This window comes from Notolepis coatsorum (genome assembly GCF_963971535.1).
Source record: "Notolepis coatsorum genome assembly, chromosome: 18".
NCBI lineage: Eukaryota > Metazoa > Chordata > Actinopteri > Aulopiformes > Paralepididae > Notolepis > Notolepis coatsorum.
Genome location: NC_140182.1, coordinates 1,472,522 through 1,488,848, shown reverse-complemented (window position 1 = coordinate 1,488,848; position 16,327 = coordinate 1,472,522). Strand labels below are relative to the sequence as shown.

Below are 16,327 nucleotides of genomic sequence, written 5' to 3'. Positions count from 1 at the left end.
AAAGAAACAAAAAAAAAAAGGAACATGAGACCATGGGGGGAACAGGGAAGACAGCATGATGGCACAAAAAGACTGGAGAGAGACATCAATCAGGTTGGAGGGGGGGGGTTTATGGGTGGGGGGATTGAAGGCAAGGGAGAACAGGTGGGTTTTGAGGCGAGCTTTGAAGGTGGAGAGTGTAGGGCAGTCTCTGATGGACTGGGGGAGGGAGTTCCAGAGTCGGGGTGCAGTACGAGAGAAGGCCCGATCTCCAAAGTTTTTAAGCTTGGATGTCTGGACAGTGAGGGAGGCAGTGGAGGAGGACCGGAGGGAACGGGTGGGGCGGTAGGGAAGAAGGAGATCAGTCAGGTAGGGGGGGGGGGCAGGCTGTGGAGGGCTTTGAAGGTGAGGAGTAGTGTTTTAAAGTTTATGCAGTGTTTGATCGGGAGCCAGTGGAGGGAGTGGAGGACAGGAGTGATGTGTTCGTGGGACCGGGTGTTAGCGAGGAGGCGGGCGGCAGAATTTTGGACCATTTGCAGTTTATGGAGGGAGCGGGAGGTGATACCAGTGAGGAGGGAGTTGCAATAGTCCAGGCGGGAGGAGATGAAGGCGTGAATGAGGGATTCAGCAGCAGGGGGGGAGAGGCAGTGACGGATTTTTGCAATGTTGCGGAGGTGAAAGTAGGATATTTTTACGATTGAGCGGACGTGGGGGTCAAATGAGAGGGTGGGGTCAAGGAGGACACCAAGGTTTCGGACTAGGGGGGAGGGAGTGATGGTGGAGTCGTTGATGGTGAGTGTGATGGGTCCGGATCTGGTGAGGGTGGTTTTGGTGCCAATAATCAGAAGTTCAGTCTTGTCACTGTTCAGTTTGAGGAAGTTGTGAGTCATCCAAGTTTGGAGTTCGGTAATGCAGGATTCGATGTGACTGAGGGGTGGGCTGTGGGGGGATTGTGTACTGATGTAGATTTGGGTGTCATCAGCGTAGCAGTGGAAGTTGAGGTGGTATTTACGGATGATGTGACCAAGGGGGAGAATGTAGCAGATGAAGAGCAGTACTGAGCCTTGGGGGACCCCCTGTGTGACTGGGGAGGGGGAGGAGGTGTGGCCGGAGAGGGAGATGAATTGGTGTCTGTCTGTGAGGTAGGAGGAGAACCAGCCAAGTGCTGTGCCCTCAACACCCAGTTGGTCCAGCCTTTGGAGGAGGATTTATTTTGCCTATTAGGGGGTACAGTAATCGGTTCAAGTTTCAAGTTTCTTTAATAGTTGTCATACAGAAGTACAGAATACTTTTATACAAAATGCTTCTTACTGTTACGCTCCAGAGACTGTGCAAGACAAGATAAGTATGAAATAAAATAACATAGTATAGCATGTAAATTAGAAGTAAAAAAAAATGAGGTCACAGTGTTCAGTATAGACATATGTACAGTGTTCGATGCAGAATAGACGTAACTGAGTTACCATATAATATACAATACTGTGCAGTGTACTAATATACAATACTATATAGTGCAAGGCAGAAATGGGATGAGGTGCAATTTAGGTACAATTTACAGTAGGTGTACGAGTTGTAGTGCAAATCCTTTATCAATAGATATAAAGTGTGTTTGTGTGATCTAAAGTGTGGAGAGTGGGTGCTGCAGTGTGTTGTTTGTTTAAGTGAGTGTGTGCGTGTGGGTGTGTGTGCTGTGTGCATTTGATGGTTGTTGCATAGTGTTTATTGTTCGTTTAGCAGCCTGATGGCCTGGGGATAGAAGCTTCTTCTGAGTCTTTCTGTGCTCGCCTTAAGACTCCGGTATCGCTTGCCTGACCGCAGCAGTTCAAAGAGGCAGTTGTTCGGGTGGCTCGAGTCCTTAATAATTCTCTTAGCCTTCCCCTTGCACCGCTTTTTTTTTTTTTTTTTTTTTTTTTCTTTTTCCCCCTCCATTTTTCCTCCGATTTTCTCCCATCCCAATGTTAGTCGTATGCCAATTCCCAGTCCCTTCCTGGTCGCTGCGCACTTACCCCCCACAGTCAGATCATCTGGGAGAGTGGAGGCTACCACGTGCTTCCTCCGACACACGTCCAGCCAATCACCGCTTCTTTTCACCTGGCAGCGCGGATTCTTATCGAGGGGGCGTAGCGTGTGGGAGGACCACACTATCCCCCTCGAGTCCTATCCGCGCTTAGCAGGCGCACCGACCGAACTGTAGGAGTCGCTGTTTCCAATGACCCGGACCCACCCCGCCAGCTTCTCCCACCCTCTAATACAGCCAATTGTATTAGTGCAGACGGCCAGCCAAGCTGGTGACAACCCCGGAGCTGTGAGCTGGATTCGAACAGGCGAATCCAGCTCACAGCTCCGGGGTTGGTGACGAACGCAATCTCCGCTCGGCCACCTAACCGCTGCACCGCTTGTTGTAAATGTTCTGGAGGGTGGGAAGCCCCCCTCCAATTGTGCGTTCGGCTGAACGTGTCACTCTTTGTAGTCTGCTACGGTCTTGTGCAGTGCTATTCCCAAACCAGGAGGTGATGTTGCCAGTCAGGATGCTCTCTATTGTACATGAGTAGAAGTTCCTAAGGATCTTCTGACTGACTTGGAACTTCCTTAGGCGCCTGAGGAAGTAGAGGCGTTGTCGTGCCTTCTTCACAACACTGTCAATGTGTGTGGTCCATGTCAAATCCTCGGATATGTGGGCTCCGAGGTACTTGAAACTGTTCACTCTCTCAACCGGTGCCCCGTCGATGCTGAGGGGGCTGTAGTCCTTGACCCCCGACCTCCACAATCATCTCTTTTGTTTTGCTGACGTTCAGGGAGAGGCAGTTCTCCTGACACCACTGTGACAGATTCTCTACCTCTTCCAGGTAGGCCCTTTCGTCGTTGGCAGAGATCAGGCCCACCACTACTGTGTCATCAGCAAATTTGATGATGGTGTTGTTGTTCCGCTGTGCTACGCAGTCATGTGTGTACAGGGAGTAGAGGAGGGGGCTCAGAACACAGCCCTGGGGGGCCCCTATGTTGAGCGTGATGGATGAGGAGGTGCAGTTGCCTGCTCTTACCACCTGGGGTCTGCCCGTCAGGAAGTCCAAGACCCACTGGCAGAGGTCATAGTTCAAGCCCAGGTCCCTGAGCTTGGCTATGAGTTTGGAGGGGACTATGGTATTGAATGCTGAGCTGTAGTCGATGAACAGCATTCTCACATAGTTCCCCTGCCTCTTGTCCAGGTGTGATGCTGCTGTGTGCAGCACATGGGCTATGGCGTCCTCCGTGGACCTGTTGGGGCGATATGCAAATTGCAGAGGGTCCAGGTTGATGGGGAGGGAGGAACAGATGTAGCCCTTCACTAGCTTCTCAAAGCACTTCATGGCTATGGAGGTGAGGGCTACAGGGCGGTAGTCGTTGAGGCAAGCGGGCGTAGATTTTTTGGGTACAGGGATGATGGTGGACTTCTTCAGACAGGTGGGGATGACAGCCTGTTCCAGGGACAGGTTGAAGATGTCAGTGAATACCGGGGCCAGTTGGTCGGCACAGACTTTTAGGATGCGGCCGGGGATGCCGTCCGGTCCTGCTGCCTTCCTGATATTCACTTTTTTAAAGATCCGTCTCACCTCATGCTCTGTTACCCTGAACACTGATTCTCCATCAGCAGACCCCCCCCCCCCCCCCCCATTGCCATGGTTTGTAGGCTGGTGTTTTTATTCACAGCCTCAAACCTCGCATAGAAGGAATTGAGATCATTTGCTAAGGAGATGTCACTGTTCAGTTTGAGGGAGGTGCCTTTGTAATCTGTCATTGTTCTGAGGCCCTGCCACATGCCTCTAGAGTCATCCCTGTAGCGCCGTTTTGCCTCTATTACTGCTCTCCTGACGTTGTATCTTGCCATCTTGTGTTCTTCCATGTTGCCTGTCACCAGCCCGGTGTTGTATGCTGATGTGCGCACTTTCAGAGCCTCACGGACGGATTTGTCTACCCAGGGCTTTTGATTTGGGTAGATTTTAATTGTGGTGGAGGGGATTGTTTCTTCTACCAGAGTACAGACATAGTCAAGCACCGTTTCAGTGTATTCGTTAATATTGGCTGTGTTATCACGGAATACACTCCAGTCTGTGCATTCAAGTGCAGCTTGGAGTGACTCCTCTGACGTCACGGTCCAATGCTTAACCTCTCGCGAGACCACCGGCGTTCGCTTGAGACTTTGTTTGTACTTTGGCAAAAGAAATATGGCGGCGTGATCGGACTTACCGAATGGGCTAAGAGCCTGTGACTTGTACCCATTCTTAAATTGCGAGTATACATGGTCTAATATGTTCTCGCCTCTGGTGGGACAGGTCACATGCTGATAGAAATTCGGCAACACCTTTTTAAGATGCGCGCTGTTGAAATCGCCCAGAACCACAATGGCAGCGTCAACGCTAGCTATCTGTTGTTTGTTTACCTCGTCGTGAAGTTTTGAAAGTGCGGTTGTGTTGTTTGTTACTAAACTGTTACTACTACTACATCATTATTATTATTATGTTATTCAGTTATCAGGCATGTGTTTAGGTTGTCTATTACTAATGGTTTGATTGGGTGTTGTGTTTGTAAATAGCGGTTTAAAAAAAGAATGTATGGCATTTTACAATACAGAACTTTGAAGGCGTTTTCCCAAAGGGTAGACATGTACCATTTCCCTAGCATCTACACACACCAAACGTTCCACCTTTATTCATATCTATATCCTGCTTCTTTGTGCCAAATGGTTTGTTGATATGTCATACATAGCCTGATTTACAGACAATACAAAACTTTAAAGGCGTTTTTCTCAACGAGATTTTATGAGTTTGTATTACAGATAAAACAAAAAATCTCAATTTCTCTAGTACCTCCACACACCAAACTGGCCACGTTTCCTCCTATCCATATACCACAACTTTCTGCTAGAGGATTTTTTGATATATCACTCATCCAGATTTTTAGAACATTTTATACAAAAGATGAATGCAAAAAAAAATGTATGACTAGGGGGTCATAAAAGGTCATAAATTCCTGTTCGGGTGGCATATCAAAAAATCCTCTAGCAAAAAGTTCCGTATTTAATATAGTAACATGAAAAACCATGAGAAAATATCTATATATCATACATTTTTTCTAAATTCTGTTTGGGGTAACATGCAAAAAGGGGCCATTTTGAATAGACCACGCCCCTGTTTGGGTAATAAAATTATGCTACCTTCTTTTTTTGACTATTCTAAACAATTAAGATGTTTGCAAATGATTTCATCCTTTATTTTTTTTTCTCCCCCTGGGTGGTCTCCCCTTAATGTAATGCACAGTAATACAATTAGTTACCTTGGGCAGCAGCAAAGGGATGTGTGTTTTACGCTCCTCACGGGAGTGGTCGATCCAACGGAGGACGGCCTCGAACACCGTCTCCTCGCTCTTCACGTTCAGATCATCCCTCTCGATGATGTCCACCAGTTGCTGCAGGGACAGCTCCACAAACTCCTGTGAGACGTGCAACATCTCCTCAAAGTGGCACACAATGAAGAGATGGGCCTTGCGCCTCAGGTCAGGGCAGCAGTAGATGTCCACGAACCTCCAGATGCCGACACAGTTTTCCAGAGACAGCTGGCCTTCTAGGAAGTCAGAGCACGCTCCTACTATGCCAGTGACGCGAAGCTGGTCTGCAGCCACCAGAAGCTCTGCCACGTTCTCTGCTGTCACCGGCACAAAGCGTGTGTAGGAGTACTCTATGATGAGCTGCATCATACCCGGGGACACCCCAGGGATAGTGTAGACTGCTTTCTCTGAGTCGCTCCAGCGAGTGAAGAGGGCTCTGTGGGACACAGAGTATAGAGATATCTGATGAGTAAACAGTAAGCAACATTCTGTCCTGTGTAGTAATATATGTTCATTGTAGAAGTATAGGGTCTTAGCACAGTAGAAGTATAGTATATTTTTACAGTAGAAGTACAGTATAGTATCTGTTTACAGTAGAAGTACAGTATAGTATCTGTTTACAGTATAAGTACAGTATAATCTGTTTACAGTAGAAGTACAGTATAGTATATGTTTACAGTAGAAGTGCAGTATAGTATATTTTTACAGTAGAAGTACAGTATAGTATCTGTTTACAGTAGAAGTGCAGTATAGTATCTTTTTACAGTAGAAGTACAGTATAGTATCTGTTTACAGTAGAAGTACAGCATATATCTGTTTACAGTAGTAGAAGTACAGTATAGTATCTGTTTACAGTAAAAGTACAGTATGGTATCTTTTTACAGTATAAGTACAGTATAGTATCTGTTTACAGTAGAAGTACAGCATATATCTGTACAGTAGTAGAAGTACAGTATAGTATCTGTTTACAGTAAAAGTACAGTATGGTATCTGTTTACTAGCTAACCTGAAGCTAACCTGAACCAAGCTAACCTGAACCAAGCTAAGCTGAACCAAGCTAACCTGAACCAAGCTAACCTGAACCAAGCTAAACTTACCTGAAATAGTCACTGCAGTCACACAGGAGGGCCTTGTGGGCATTAAACTCAGTGCTCTTGACTTTAATAACCACATCACAGAGCCTTCCCTCCAGAGGCAGCTCATTAAGGATTGTACAGGACATTGTTTCCTTTTCCATGTGGGGATTTTAAATTGTATCTACAGAATATATTCAAGTTTACAGACAAATAGCCGGAAACAAGTGAGATTTTCACTTGTCTTCTGAGATCTGAGCCCTTCTGAGAGAATTGTTGAATATATACTCTACACAAATGTTCTAGAATGTTCTATTATGACATCATACTGTGACATCACAAATGTTCTAGAATGTTCTATTATGACATCATACTGTGACATCACAAATGTTCTAGAATGTTTGATTATGACATCATACTGTGACATCACAAATGTTCTAGAATGTCTATTATGACATCATACTGTGACATCACAAATGTTCTAGAATGTTTGATTATGACATCATACTGTGACATCCAGTGATGGGAATAACGGCGTTAGTTTTTTCAGTAACAAGTAAGATTACTCTTCCAATCTTAATAACGCCGTTACCGTTATTAAAACTAATCCAACGAACAACACAAGCGAGCAGTCAACGACAGACTGCGGGTCCATGAGCGTTTTTTGTTCACTCTTGTGTTAGTTGTGTTGCAGCGCAGGGCACTACAGTAGTGGAGGCTCTACTCTGCTGACATAGTGCTGCACTTCCTGGTTTAATAGCACAGTCTTCAGGTGCTCAGAGTCAGAGATATATATTTATCTGTATGTCATGCGTGTCTTAAATGTCATGATTAGATTTGTTTAGATGATTAGATTAGATTCTTATATCTGTATGTTGTGTATGTCATAAATGTCATGAATTGAAAATGGGGGACCCTGATGTAAACAAGACGAAAGTCTCTCTGGTCTGCATCCCCTTAACAATTGTGTGTATTGAGCTGTACTGTACTGTACCCATTCTGCAATCTGTTAATTAAAATGTTCAATCAATCAGCATATATTCGTTATTTATTTTTGGTATAGTGCTTAACTCTTCCAGAGCTTTCTTGTATTTAGGAAATCCCTGAACATGATATTGTATTGGTTTGTGATAGATTATTAGTTACTGGGTATTTCAAAGTACCTCATATTTGGTGCCATTTTAAAGCTAACAACTAGGGCTTTCCAATGATATAAAATAAGTGTATGATTATCATCATAATTTTTATTATTATGGTTCATATGTAGTTGCACTTGAACTTGTTGAAATTAAACTTGGAAGATAAAAATGTATTAAATTACACTTTCCTTGCTTAAATCAGATTTATGTATCTTGAATGGAATGTAGACAATCTTGTTGGTAATATAGAACAGCTGACAGATTAGAAATAGTATCTATTGTTCAAAAGTTATTAATTAATTAATGAAACTAGATTTGACAAAAAAAATAAAAATAAAAATTATTTACATATTGTGATGATAATTATAAAACGTTCATGTGTGTGTTAAAAATTTTCTTCAAACTTACCCCATTATCTTCATAGAGCCTTGTCTTCCTTCTAGAACCTCGCCCTTCTTGAACGTTTTGTCCTGGGTAGGGGAATGACGGCGCTCTTCCTGGATCTCAGCCGGTGCTATTAGCATGGGAGCTAGTTCCAGCATCTAGACACTGCCGTCAATTCTAAGTTGATAAAATGAGATATGTTACATATAGGAATATGACCCACTAATGAATACACTAAATACAGCAATGTGGCTTATTTGAAAACACTGCATTTGCGAAATAAATACGACAACTGTGTTGCCGTTAGCCTGCAGCTAGCGCTGAATGTTAGCCAACTCACAGGTAACTCTCCCTGGGGGGAAATTGCTAGTCGCACACGGTAGATTTCAAAACAAGATTTTTGATGGAAAATATGACCAGAATCTCTGTAAAAACATCTCACAAACACTATAGACGGTCATAAAAGTTAACGAATGCTATAAGAAGTTCAACAGATTAGTAAACACAGTACTTACACGGTCGTTTCGAAATGTACAGGCAGGCGCAGAATCCCCGGAGAAAATTCATTGTGCGACCGCTCGCTCTGGAGGAAAGTTTGGAAAACGGGAGCTTCTTCTTCTTCTTCTTATTTGAATTTCCGGCAGAGTAGACGCATCGAGGCGTATTACTGCCCTCCGCAATTCTTTTTATGGGCTCTTCTTCTTCTCCTTCTTCTCCTTCTTCACCTTCTTTTTCTTCTTCTACTGGACCCCGTCATCACCTACATTGTCCATTGGAGTGCAGCTACTGCTGCTACTTCCTGTCTGAGCCCCCCTCCGCGGGACCCACCTTGCCCCCTGCTATCTTATCCTGGGCTGCTTTGTCCCTCGCAGCCCTGTCCCTCGCAGCCCCCTCAGCCAACTCTTCACACACCACCTCCCAGTCCAGACCTTCCAATCCCAGATGTTGAACCGCTATCCTAACAATCATCTTCACAATCGCTGACAGGTTTTTTTATAGACTTCTGGTCAGAGCTGCGGATTGATACTTGCTGTGTGTGTGGGGGCCGGTGTTCGTAATATGGCCACAAAAAATGGTGTCCCTCCGCCTAAAAATGAGAAAATAGTGCCGAAAATAAAAAACAGTGCGCCATTGGACGGTACCGCGTTGGATGCTTTAGGAGAGTTGTAACAAGCATCATTTAATGTTGCCCAGTTGTGGCCTGTTGAGGGGCAATACATATCAAAAGTTCAAAAACATCTATTGTGTTTGTATTTGTATGATCCACTATATAAACATAGTAATTATAATATCTACATACATGGCATTTGATTGGAGGCTAGTCTCACTTTGTCCCACAGCAACATTAAAATAGTTTAGATTTGTGTATGTTGTTTATGTAAAAAATTTACTTGAAAGTAACGCAATAGTTACTTTCTGAAGTAACTAGTTACTTTTATAATTTGTAACTGAGTAAGTAATTTAGTTACTTTTTGGAAGAAGTAACTAGTAACTGTAACTAGTTACTTTTTAAAAGTAACTTGCCCAACACTGCACACATCCAAAAACTCTAAACAGTTTTGCACATATTCATTTAGTTATTGAGAGTAAATTAGTTTAAATATGGCCACCAGTCAGTGATGTTATCAGGGACATTGAATCATTGTGTTGTGTTAATTACAGCACTATGAAATTATATAGATGAAAAAGTAGCAATACCTTGTCTTACAGGGACTTCCTTTCATTGAGCTGTAATTAACACAGGGATTCAATGTCCCCAATCAGGGCCGGTTCTAGGCATAGGCAGTATAGGCAAATGCTAAGGGCGCCACCACCCAGAGGGGACAACAACAACATTAAAAAAAAAATTGTAATGTTTACTAATACTACTAGTTATTTCGAAATACTGAAGTCTTATCTATAGTACAAGTCCAACGTTTATAACAATCCCATGGAAAAGGAGTGTTTTACAACGGCTCATTCATTTGGACAGCGAGTGAGAAATTCTCCGAACAAACAACTTCTTCGTCTTCTTCTCTCCCTTCACCGTGTGGAACAGAACAGCCCTCACGTAATATATACCATTAGCTCCAGAATTTCATTGGCTACAAAAATGGTCAATCATACCGTGGCAACTTGTCCGAAACCGACGCTCATTGGTTGTTCGCTGTTCGGCCTTGTAACCCGAGACTGGAAGCACGTGATAGGTTGAGTAGGTTGTGTCAATCGAACTGCGGCCATTCAAGATTCAACGATGTGTCAAAAATACAGCGTTAGGCCGACAGACGGGGCGAAGTGATGGACGGACCATATAAGTGCTTTTGAACGTTAACAGGATATTCTACAGTATAATATTATTGGTAGTGAATAAACTGTGATGCAAGGGGGCGCCAGATAAAATCCTGCCTAGGGCAGCCAATTGGTCAGAGCCAGCCCTGCACCCAATGACATCACTGGTGGCCATATTCAAACTCATTTACAATTAACTGTCAAACCAAATCAATGTGTGCAAAACCGTTTAGCATTCATGGATGTGTGTGAGATTATGTGCAAATTAAATCAACATTGTTTATTTTGGAAGACTTGGCTGATAGAAGGAGCATGTTCAGTGTTAGACTTAACACTCCCAAGATGCAACACTGAGCGACACAGGAAGTCCTTCATTCCAACAGCCATCAGACTTTAGAACGCACCACTGTGCCTCACTGCATCACTGAGCACAGGGTGGCAGTACTATCTACCTGGACTTTTACTTTTACTTTTAAACCAACATTGTACAATTTTACACTTTTTTACTGTACACTTACTGTATATTTCTGTATATTTTAGATTTTATATATATTTTTTATCTACTTTTCTCCTCCTTTTTCTGTGGTTTTCTCCCATCCCAATTTCCTCTCGTGCCAATTCTCCCTCCCCTGTCCTGATCGTTGCTCACATGTGCCCCCCACTGGCCGGTTGTAGGGAGGATAGAAGCCCATCACATGCCCCCTCCGATACATGTGGAGGCAGCCAGTCACATCTTTTCACCTGCCAGCGCGGACTCTCATTGGCGAGGAGTAACGTGTGGGAGGCTCACACTGCCCCCCGCCATTTTCCTGTCTCTGCTGTGCAGGCGCCCTGACCGACCTGTAGGAGTCGCTGTTCACAACGACCAGACTACCACCCGTCGACTCCCCTCCCGCTAACTCTGCCAATTGAGTCAGTATGGCGGCCGGCCCAAGCCGGAGGCAACGCCGACAGCCGGATTAGAGACCGGTTGTGTCGGTGACGAGTGCAATGTCCGCTGCGCCACCCAGCCGCTCGATTTTTTAATTTTTTTTAATTTATTCTTATTCGTGACATGTTTACTGTTTACTGTGAGCCATCTGTAGCCACATGTCCCCCAGGATGAATAAAGTATTTCTATTCTATTCTATTCTATTGGTGAAGTGCCCCTTTAAGTGACCTGTTGACGACCCCAGTGACCCTCCTGACTCCACAGTTCTGCGACCTGCTCAGCGTCTCCTGGCTGCGGCCCCTGGCAGGCAGCACCGTGGTGATCCTCCTCGACTACGTCAGCCATGTGCCTCTCTGTGGGAAACTCACCAGGATCCTGGAGACATGCAAAGAGTGGCCCCACATTTTCAACACAGTAGGTAAGCTTCTTCATAGTCCTCTAAATCAAATCAAATGTATCTGTAAAAGCCCGCAATCACAAGTCAATGTCCCTATGGGCCGGACAAGTCTTCTTTAAACAAGTCAAGAAGAAACATCACAATAATAAACCCATCATGAAATCCAAAATAAATGTAAAATAAATAAACGCAACACTCCCAGCGAAGGTAAGGAAAAACTCACTAAAAACCTAGCAATAGGAAAAAAACCACCAGGCGATGTGGAGGAGAGAAACCTTAGAAGGGCCGTTCAAAGGGTTAGGGTTAGGGTTAAAGGGGGGGTCTCCCTTCTTGGATGTCGGTGATGGTAGTGTTGCTATGGATGATCGGTGGGTGGAGAATAAAACAGGCTAAATAGTTGGTATCTACATGTAATAAAACACACATATGTACATGCAATAGCAACTGGGGAACATAAGAACATTTTTGAAAGATGTAAATAGAATAGAGCTAAGAACAACTGTAACATGCGTTACTTTATGAAGAATATGTCAATGTGTTGATAAATGAAGTGTGGGCCCAATATGTTAGGATATGCCAATGTCAGCATATTTGGGTCACTTGACCTTTAAGATTCCAGGTATGGGTGTGGTTTGGGGCGGTCCTAACCATCAGGGGGCCATCTTGGATTGGAATCATGGCCTCATGGAGTTTTGTTTTCTTACTGCTATTGTGAGAGGAAGGGGAGATTTTTCCAGGCCTCCTAAAAGATTCTCCAGTAACCAAGGACAGTTCAGCTACAGTGGTGTTTCCCAGTGGATTACTTCTTTTTCTAAGATGTGGATCAATCCAGGACTTATCACCTTTTGGACACTCAAAGGTTTGAGTGTGGTTGGACACTACTAGCTATACCATGCAGGCTGCATGGTCTGGTAGGCCTGAACATTATACATGGTAACATACATGGTAACATACATGGTAACATACAGGGTAACATTAGACATGGTAACATTATAAATGGTAACATTATACATGGTAATATACATGGTAACATACAGGGTAACATTAGACATGGTAACATTATACATGGTAATATACATGGTAACATACATGGTAACATACAGGGTAACATTAGACATGGTAACATTATAAATGGTAACATTATACATGGTAATATACATGGTAACATACATGGTAACATATAGGGTAACATTAGACATGGTAACATACATGGTAACATACAGGGTAACATTATACACGGTACATTATACATAGTAACATTTATGTTGGGGCTAATGGACTGTAAAGCTGACAGGACCGTTCTTATTGGTTTGAGATGATTTTTGTTGTACCATACGTTGCTATGGGGTGCCCCATTTATTTTGATCCTCCTTTTGGTTAATACAACACTTTGAATTTAACACTGTTCCAGTACTCTCATTCTTTATAGCTGAACAGGTTTGTTTATTATTTCAAGCTTGTTACACAACAACAACAACAACAAAAGAGAAAGCATAGGGAAACGAGCGCTGGTATGAAAATAGGATAAAGGCTAAATGTCAAGGAGCTCAAGATATCAGAGTCTAAAAACAAAAGGAGTTCCGAATTCTGTAACACTAGCCATGTTTCCTGGTTACCGACCGACCGCTCCTTCTCTCTGTTTCCTGGTTACCGCTCCTTCTCTCTGTTTCCTGGTTACCGCTCCTTCGCTCTGTTTCCTGGTTACCGCTCCTTCTCTCTGTTTCCTGGTTACCGCTCCTTCTCTCTGTTTCCTGGTTACCGCTCCTTCGCTCTGTTTCCTGGTTACCGCTCCTTCTCTCTGTTTCCTGGTTACCGCCCCTTCTCTCTGTTTCCTGGTTACCGCTCCTTCTCTCTGTTTCCTGGTTACCGCTCCTTCTCTCTGTTTCCTGGTTACCGCTCCTTCGCTCTGTTTCCTGGTTACCGCTCCTTCTCTCTGTTTCCTGGTTACCGCTCCTTCTCTCTGTTTCCTGGTTACCGCTCCTTCTCTCTGTTTCCTGGTTACCGCTCCTTCTCTCTGTTTCCTGGTTACCGCTCCTTCGCTCTGTTTCCTGGTTACCGCTCCTTCTCTCTGTTTCCTGGTTACCGCCCCTTCTCTCTGTTTCCTGGTTACCGCTCCTTCTCTCTGTTTCCTGGTTACCGCTCCTTCTCTCTGTTTCCTGGTTACCGCCCCTTCTCTCTGTTTCCTGGTTACCGCTCCTTCTCTCTGTTTCCTGGTTACCGCTCCTTCTCTCTGTTTCCTGGTTACCGCTCCTTATCTCTGTTTCCTGGTTACCGCTCCTTCTCTCTGTTTCCTGGTTACCGCTCCTTATCTCTGTTTCCTGGTTACCGCTCCTTCTCTCTGTTTCCTGGTTACCGCTCCTTCTCTCTGTTTCCTGGTTACCGCTCCTTCGCTCTGTTTCCTGGTTACCGCTCCTTCTCTCTGTTTCCTGGTTACCGCTCCTTCTCTCTGTTTCCTGGTTACCGCTCCTTCTCTCTGTTTCCTGGTTACCGCTCCTTCGCTCTGTTTCCTGGTTACCGCTCCTTCTCTCTGTTTCCTGGTTACCGCTCCTTCTCTCTGTTTCCTGGTTACCGCTCCTTCTCTCTGTTTCCTGGTTAACTGGACCGTGGTACTGTACTGTGGAGTAGATTTCAGGGTTAACTGGACCGTAATAATAATAATATTAATACACTTTATTTGTAGAGCACCTTTCATACAATAATTGCAGCCCAATGTAGACACAAAATAGACATACTTAGCATAAAATGAGCATAAAATTGGCATAATTCAGAGAATTGACATTAAAAACCTCCCGGATTTTTTGTCTTTCTTTTTATAGATTTCTGTCATTAAAATCCATTTAAAAAAATATCGCAATAGATTTCTGACAACATGAAAAGCACACTTTCGCCTTTCCACACTTGACATCGATTATAATAGATTTCTGACGTTACAATCTATAAAAGACTATTAACAGGTTTCTGAGTAAATAAAAGCGATGCATAAAGTGCAGACATAAAATGAGTATAAGAAGAGACAGAATATGAGCGATGCAAAAAGTGTACACAGACTAAAAGCAGTGCAATAAAATAGCTATAATTTACATACATTTGCATAAATAGACAAATAGTGCTTGATCATGTGACAGTAGTTGTTCAGCGCCTGACTCCCCGCTCTCCTCTCTCTCCCAGGTAACCCCTGCTCTCTCTCCTCTCTCTCTCCCAGGTAACCCCCTCTCTCTGTCCTCTCTCTCCTCTCTCTCGCAGGTAACCCCCGCTCTCTCTCCTCTCTCTCGCAGGTAACCCCCTCTCTCTGTCCTCTCTGTCCTCTCTCTCCCAGGTAACCCCCCCTCTCTCTGTCCTCTCTCCCCTCTCTCTCGCAGGTAACCCCCGCTCTCTCTCCTCTCTGTCCTCTCTCTCCCAGGTAACCCCTGCTCTCTCTCCTCTCTCTCTCCCAGGTAACCCTGCTCTCTCTCCTCTCTGTCCTCTCTCTCCCAGGTAACCCCCTCTCTCTGTCCTCTCTGTCCTCTCTCTCCCAGGTAACCCCTGCTCTCTCTCCTCTCTGTCCTCTCTCTCGCAGGTAACCCCTGCTCTCTCTCCTCTCTGTCCTCTCTCTCGCAGGTAACCCCCGCTCTCTCTCCTCTCTGTCCTCTCTCTCCCAGGTAACCCCGCTCCCTCTCTGTCCTCTCTCTCCCAGGTAACCCCGCTCTCTCTCTGTCCTCTCTCTCCCAGGTAACCCCGCTCTCTCTCTGTCCTCTCTCTCCCAGGTAACCCCGCTCTCTCTCTGTCCTCTCTCTCCCAGGTAACCCCTGCTCTCTCTCCTCTCTGTCCTCTCTCTCGCAGGTAACCCCCGCTCTCTCTCCTCTCTGTCCTCTCTCTCCCAGGTAACCCCTCTCTCTCCCCTCTCTCTCCCAGGTAACCCCGCTCTCTCTCTGTCCTCTCTCTCCCAGGTAACCCCGCTCTCTCTCTGTCCTCTCTCTCCCAGGTAACCCCGCTCTCTCTCTCCCCTCTCTCTCCCAGGTAACCCCCTCTCTCTCCCCTCTCTCTGCTCTCTCTCCCAGGTAACCCCCTCTCTCTCCCCTCTCTCTCCCAGGTAACCCCCTCTCTCTCCCCTCTCTCTGCTCTCTCTCCCAGGTAACCCCCTCTCTCTCCCCTCTCTCTCCTCTCTCTCCCAGGTAACCCCCTCTCTCTCTGTCCTCTCTCTCCCAGGTAACCCCGCTCTCTCTCTCCCCTCTCTCTCCCAGGTAACCCCCTCTCTCTCCCCTCTCTCTGCTCTCTCTCCCAGGTAACCCCCCCTCTCTCCCCTCTCTCTCCCAGGTAACCCCGCTCTCTCTCTCCCCTCTCTCTCCCAGGTAACCCCCGCTCTCTGTCCCACTGGTGCAGACTCACGATCAGGAGACGGCTGACCCCGAGGAGACTGGCTGACCCCTGTGTCATGAACTCTGTCCACCTGCCACTCAGACTCAAAGACTATCTCTTGTTCAAGGACAGCGGTCTGTGTGCCAAGATGTCTGGAAGGATGACAAACCACCTTGTCTGATTTCTTGTTGGACTGCCTTGGTGTAGTCAGTGTATTATCTACAAGTCTTAATGAATGAGTTTCATATTTCATTTCTCTGCACTTGCTGTACATTAAGTACAGTAAGATTTCCCCATGCAGCACTTAATGTGAATGTACATACATGTTAAATATAGTATTCATATTGAGATACGGGTTTCTGAAAACACATTTTGTAAACTGTTTTAATATCATTTGTTTAATATTTTATTGATATGAATGGCTGTTTCTATACCACATTTTTAGTACAACCCGACGCGC

The 16,327-nt window shown here is 45.0% G+C and overlaps 1 protein-coding gene across 1 annotated transcript in view; it reads left to right on the top strand.

The window, feature by feature from the left end:
- The window catches only part of asb15a (ankyrin repeat and SOCS box containing 15a), a gene marked incomplete at both ends in the record, with an annotated part of 54,506 nt that extends 38,458 nt beyond the window's left edge, over positions 1–16,048 (top strand). The window contains 3 exons of the mRNA XM_084334473.1: positions 11,400–11,527; positions 13,132–14,123; positions 15,861–16,048. Coding sequence (XP_084190599.1) covers positions 11,400–11,527; positions 13,132–14,123; positions 15,861–16,048 — 1,308 coding nt within the window. The remainder of the gene's footprint in view (positions 1–11,399; positions 11,528–13,131; positions 14,124–15,860) is intronic.
- Positions 16,049–16,327: the final 279 nt, after the last annotated feature.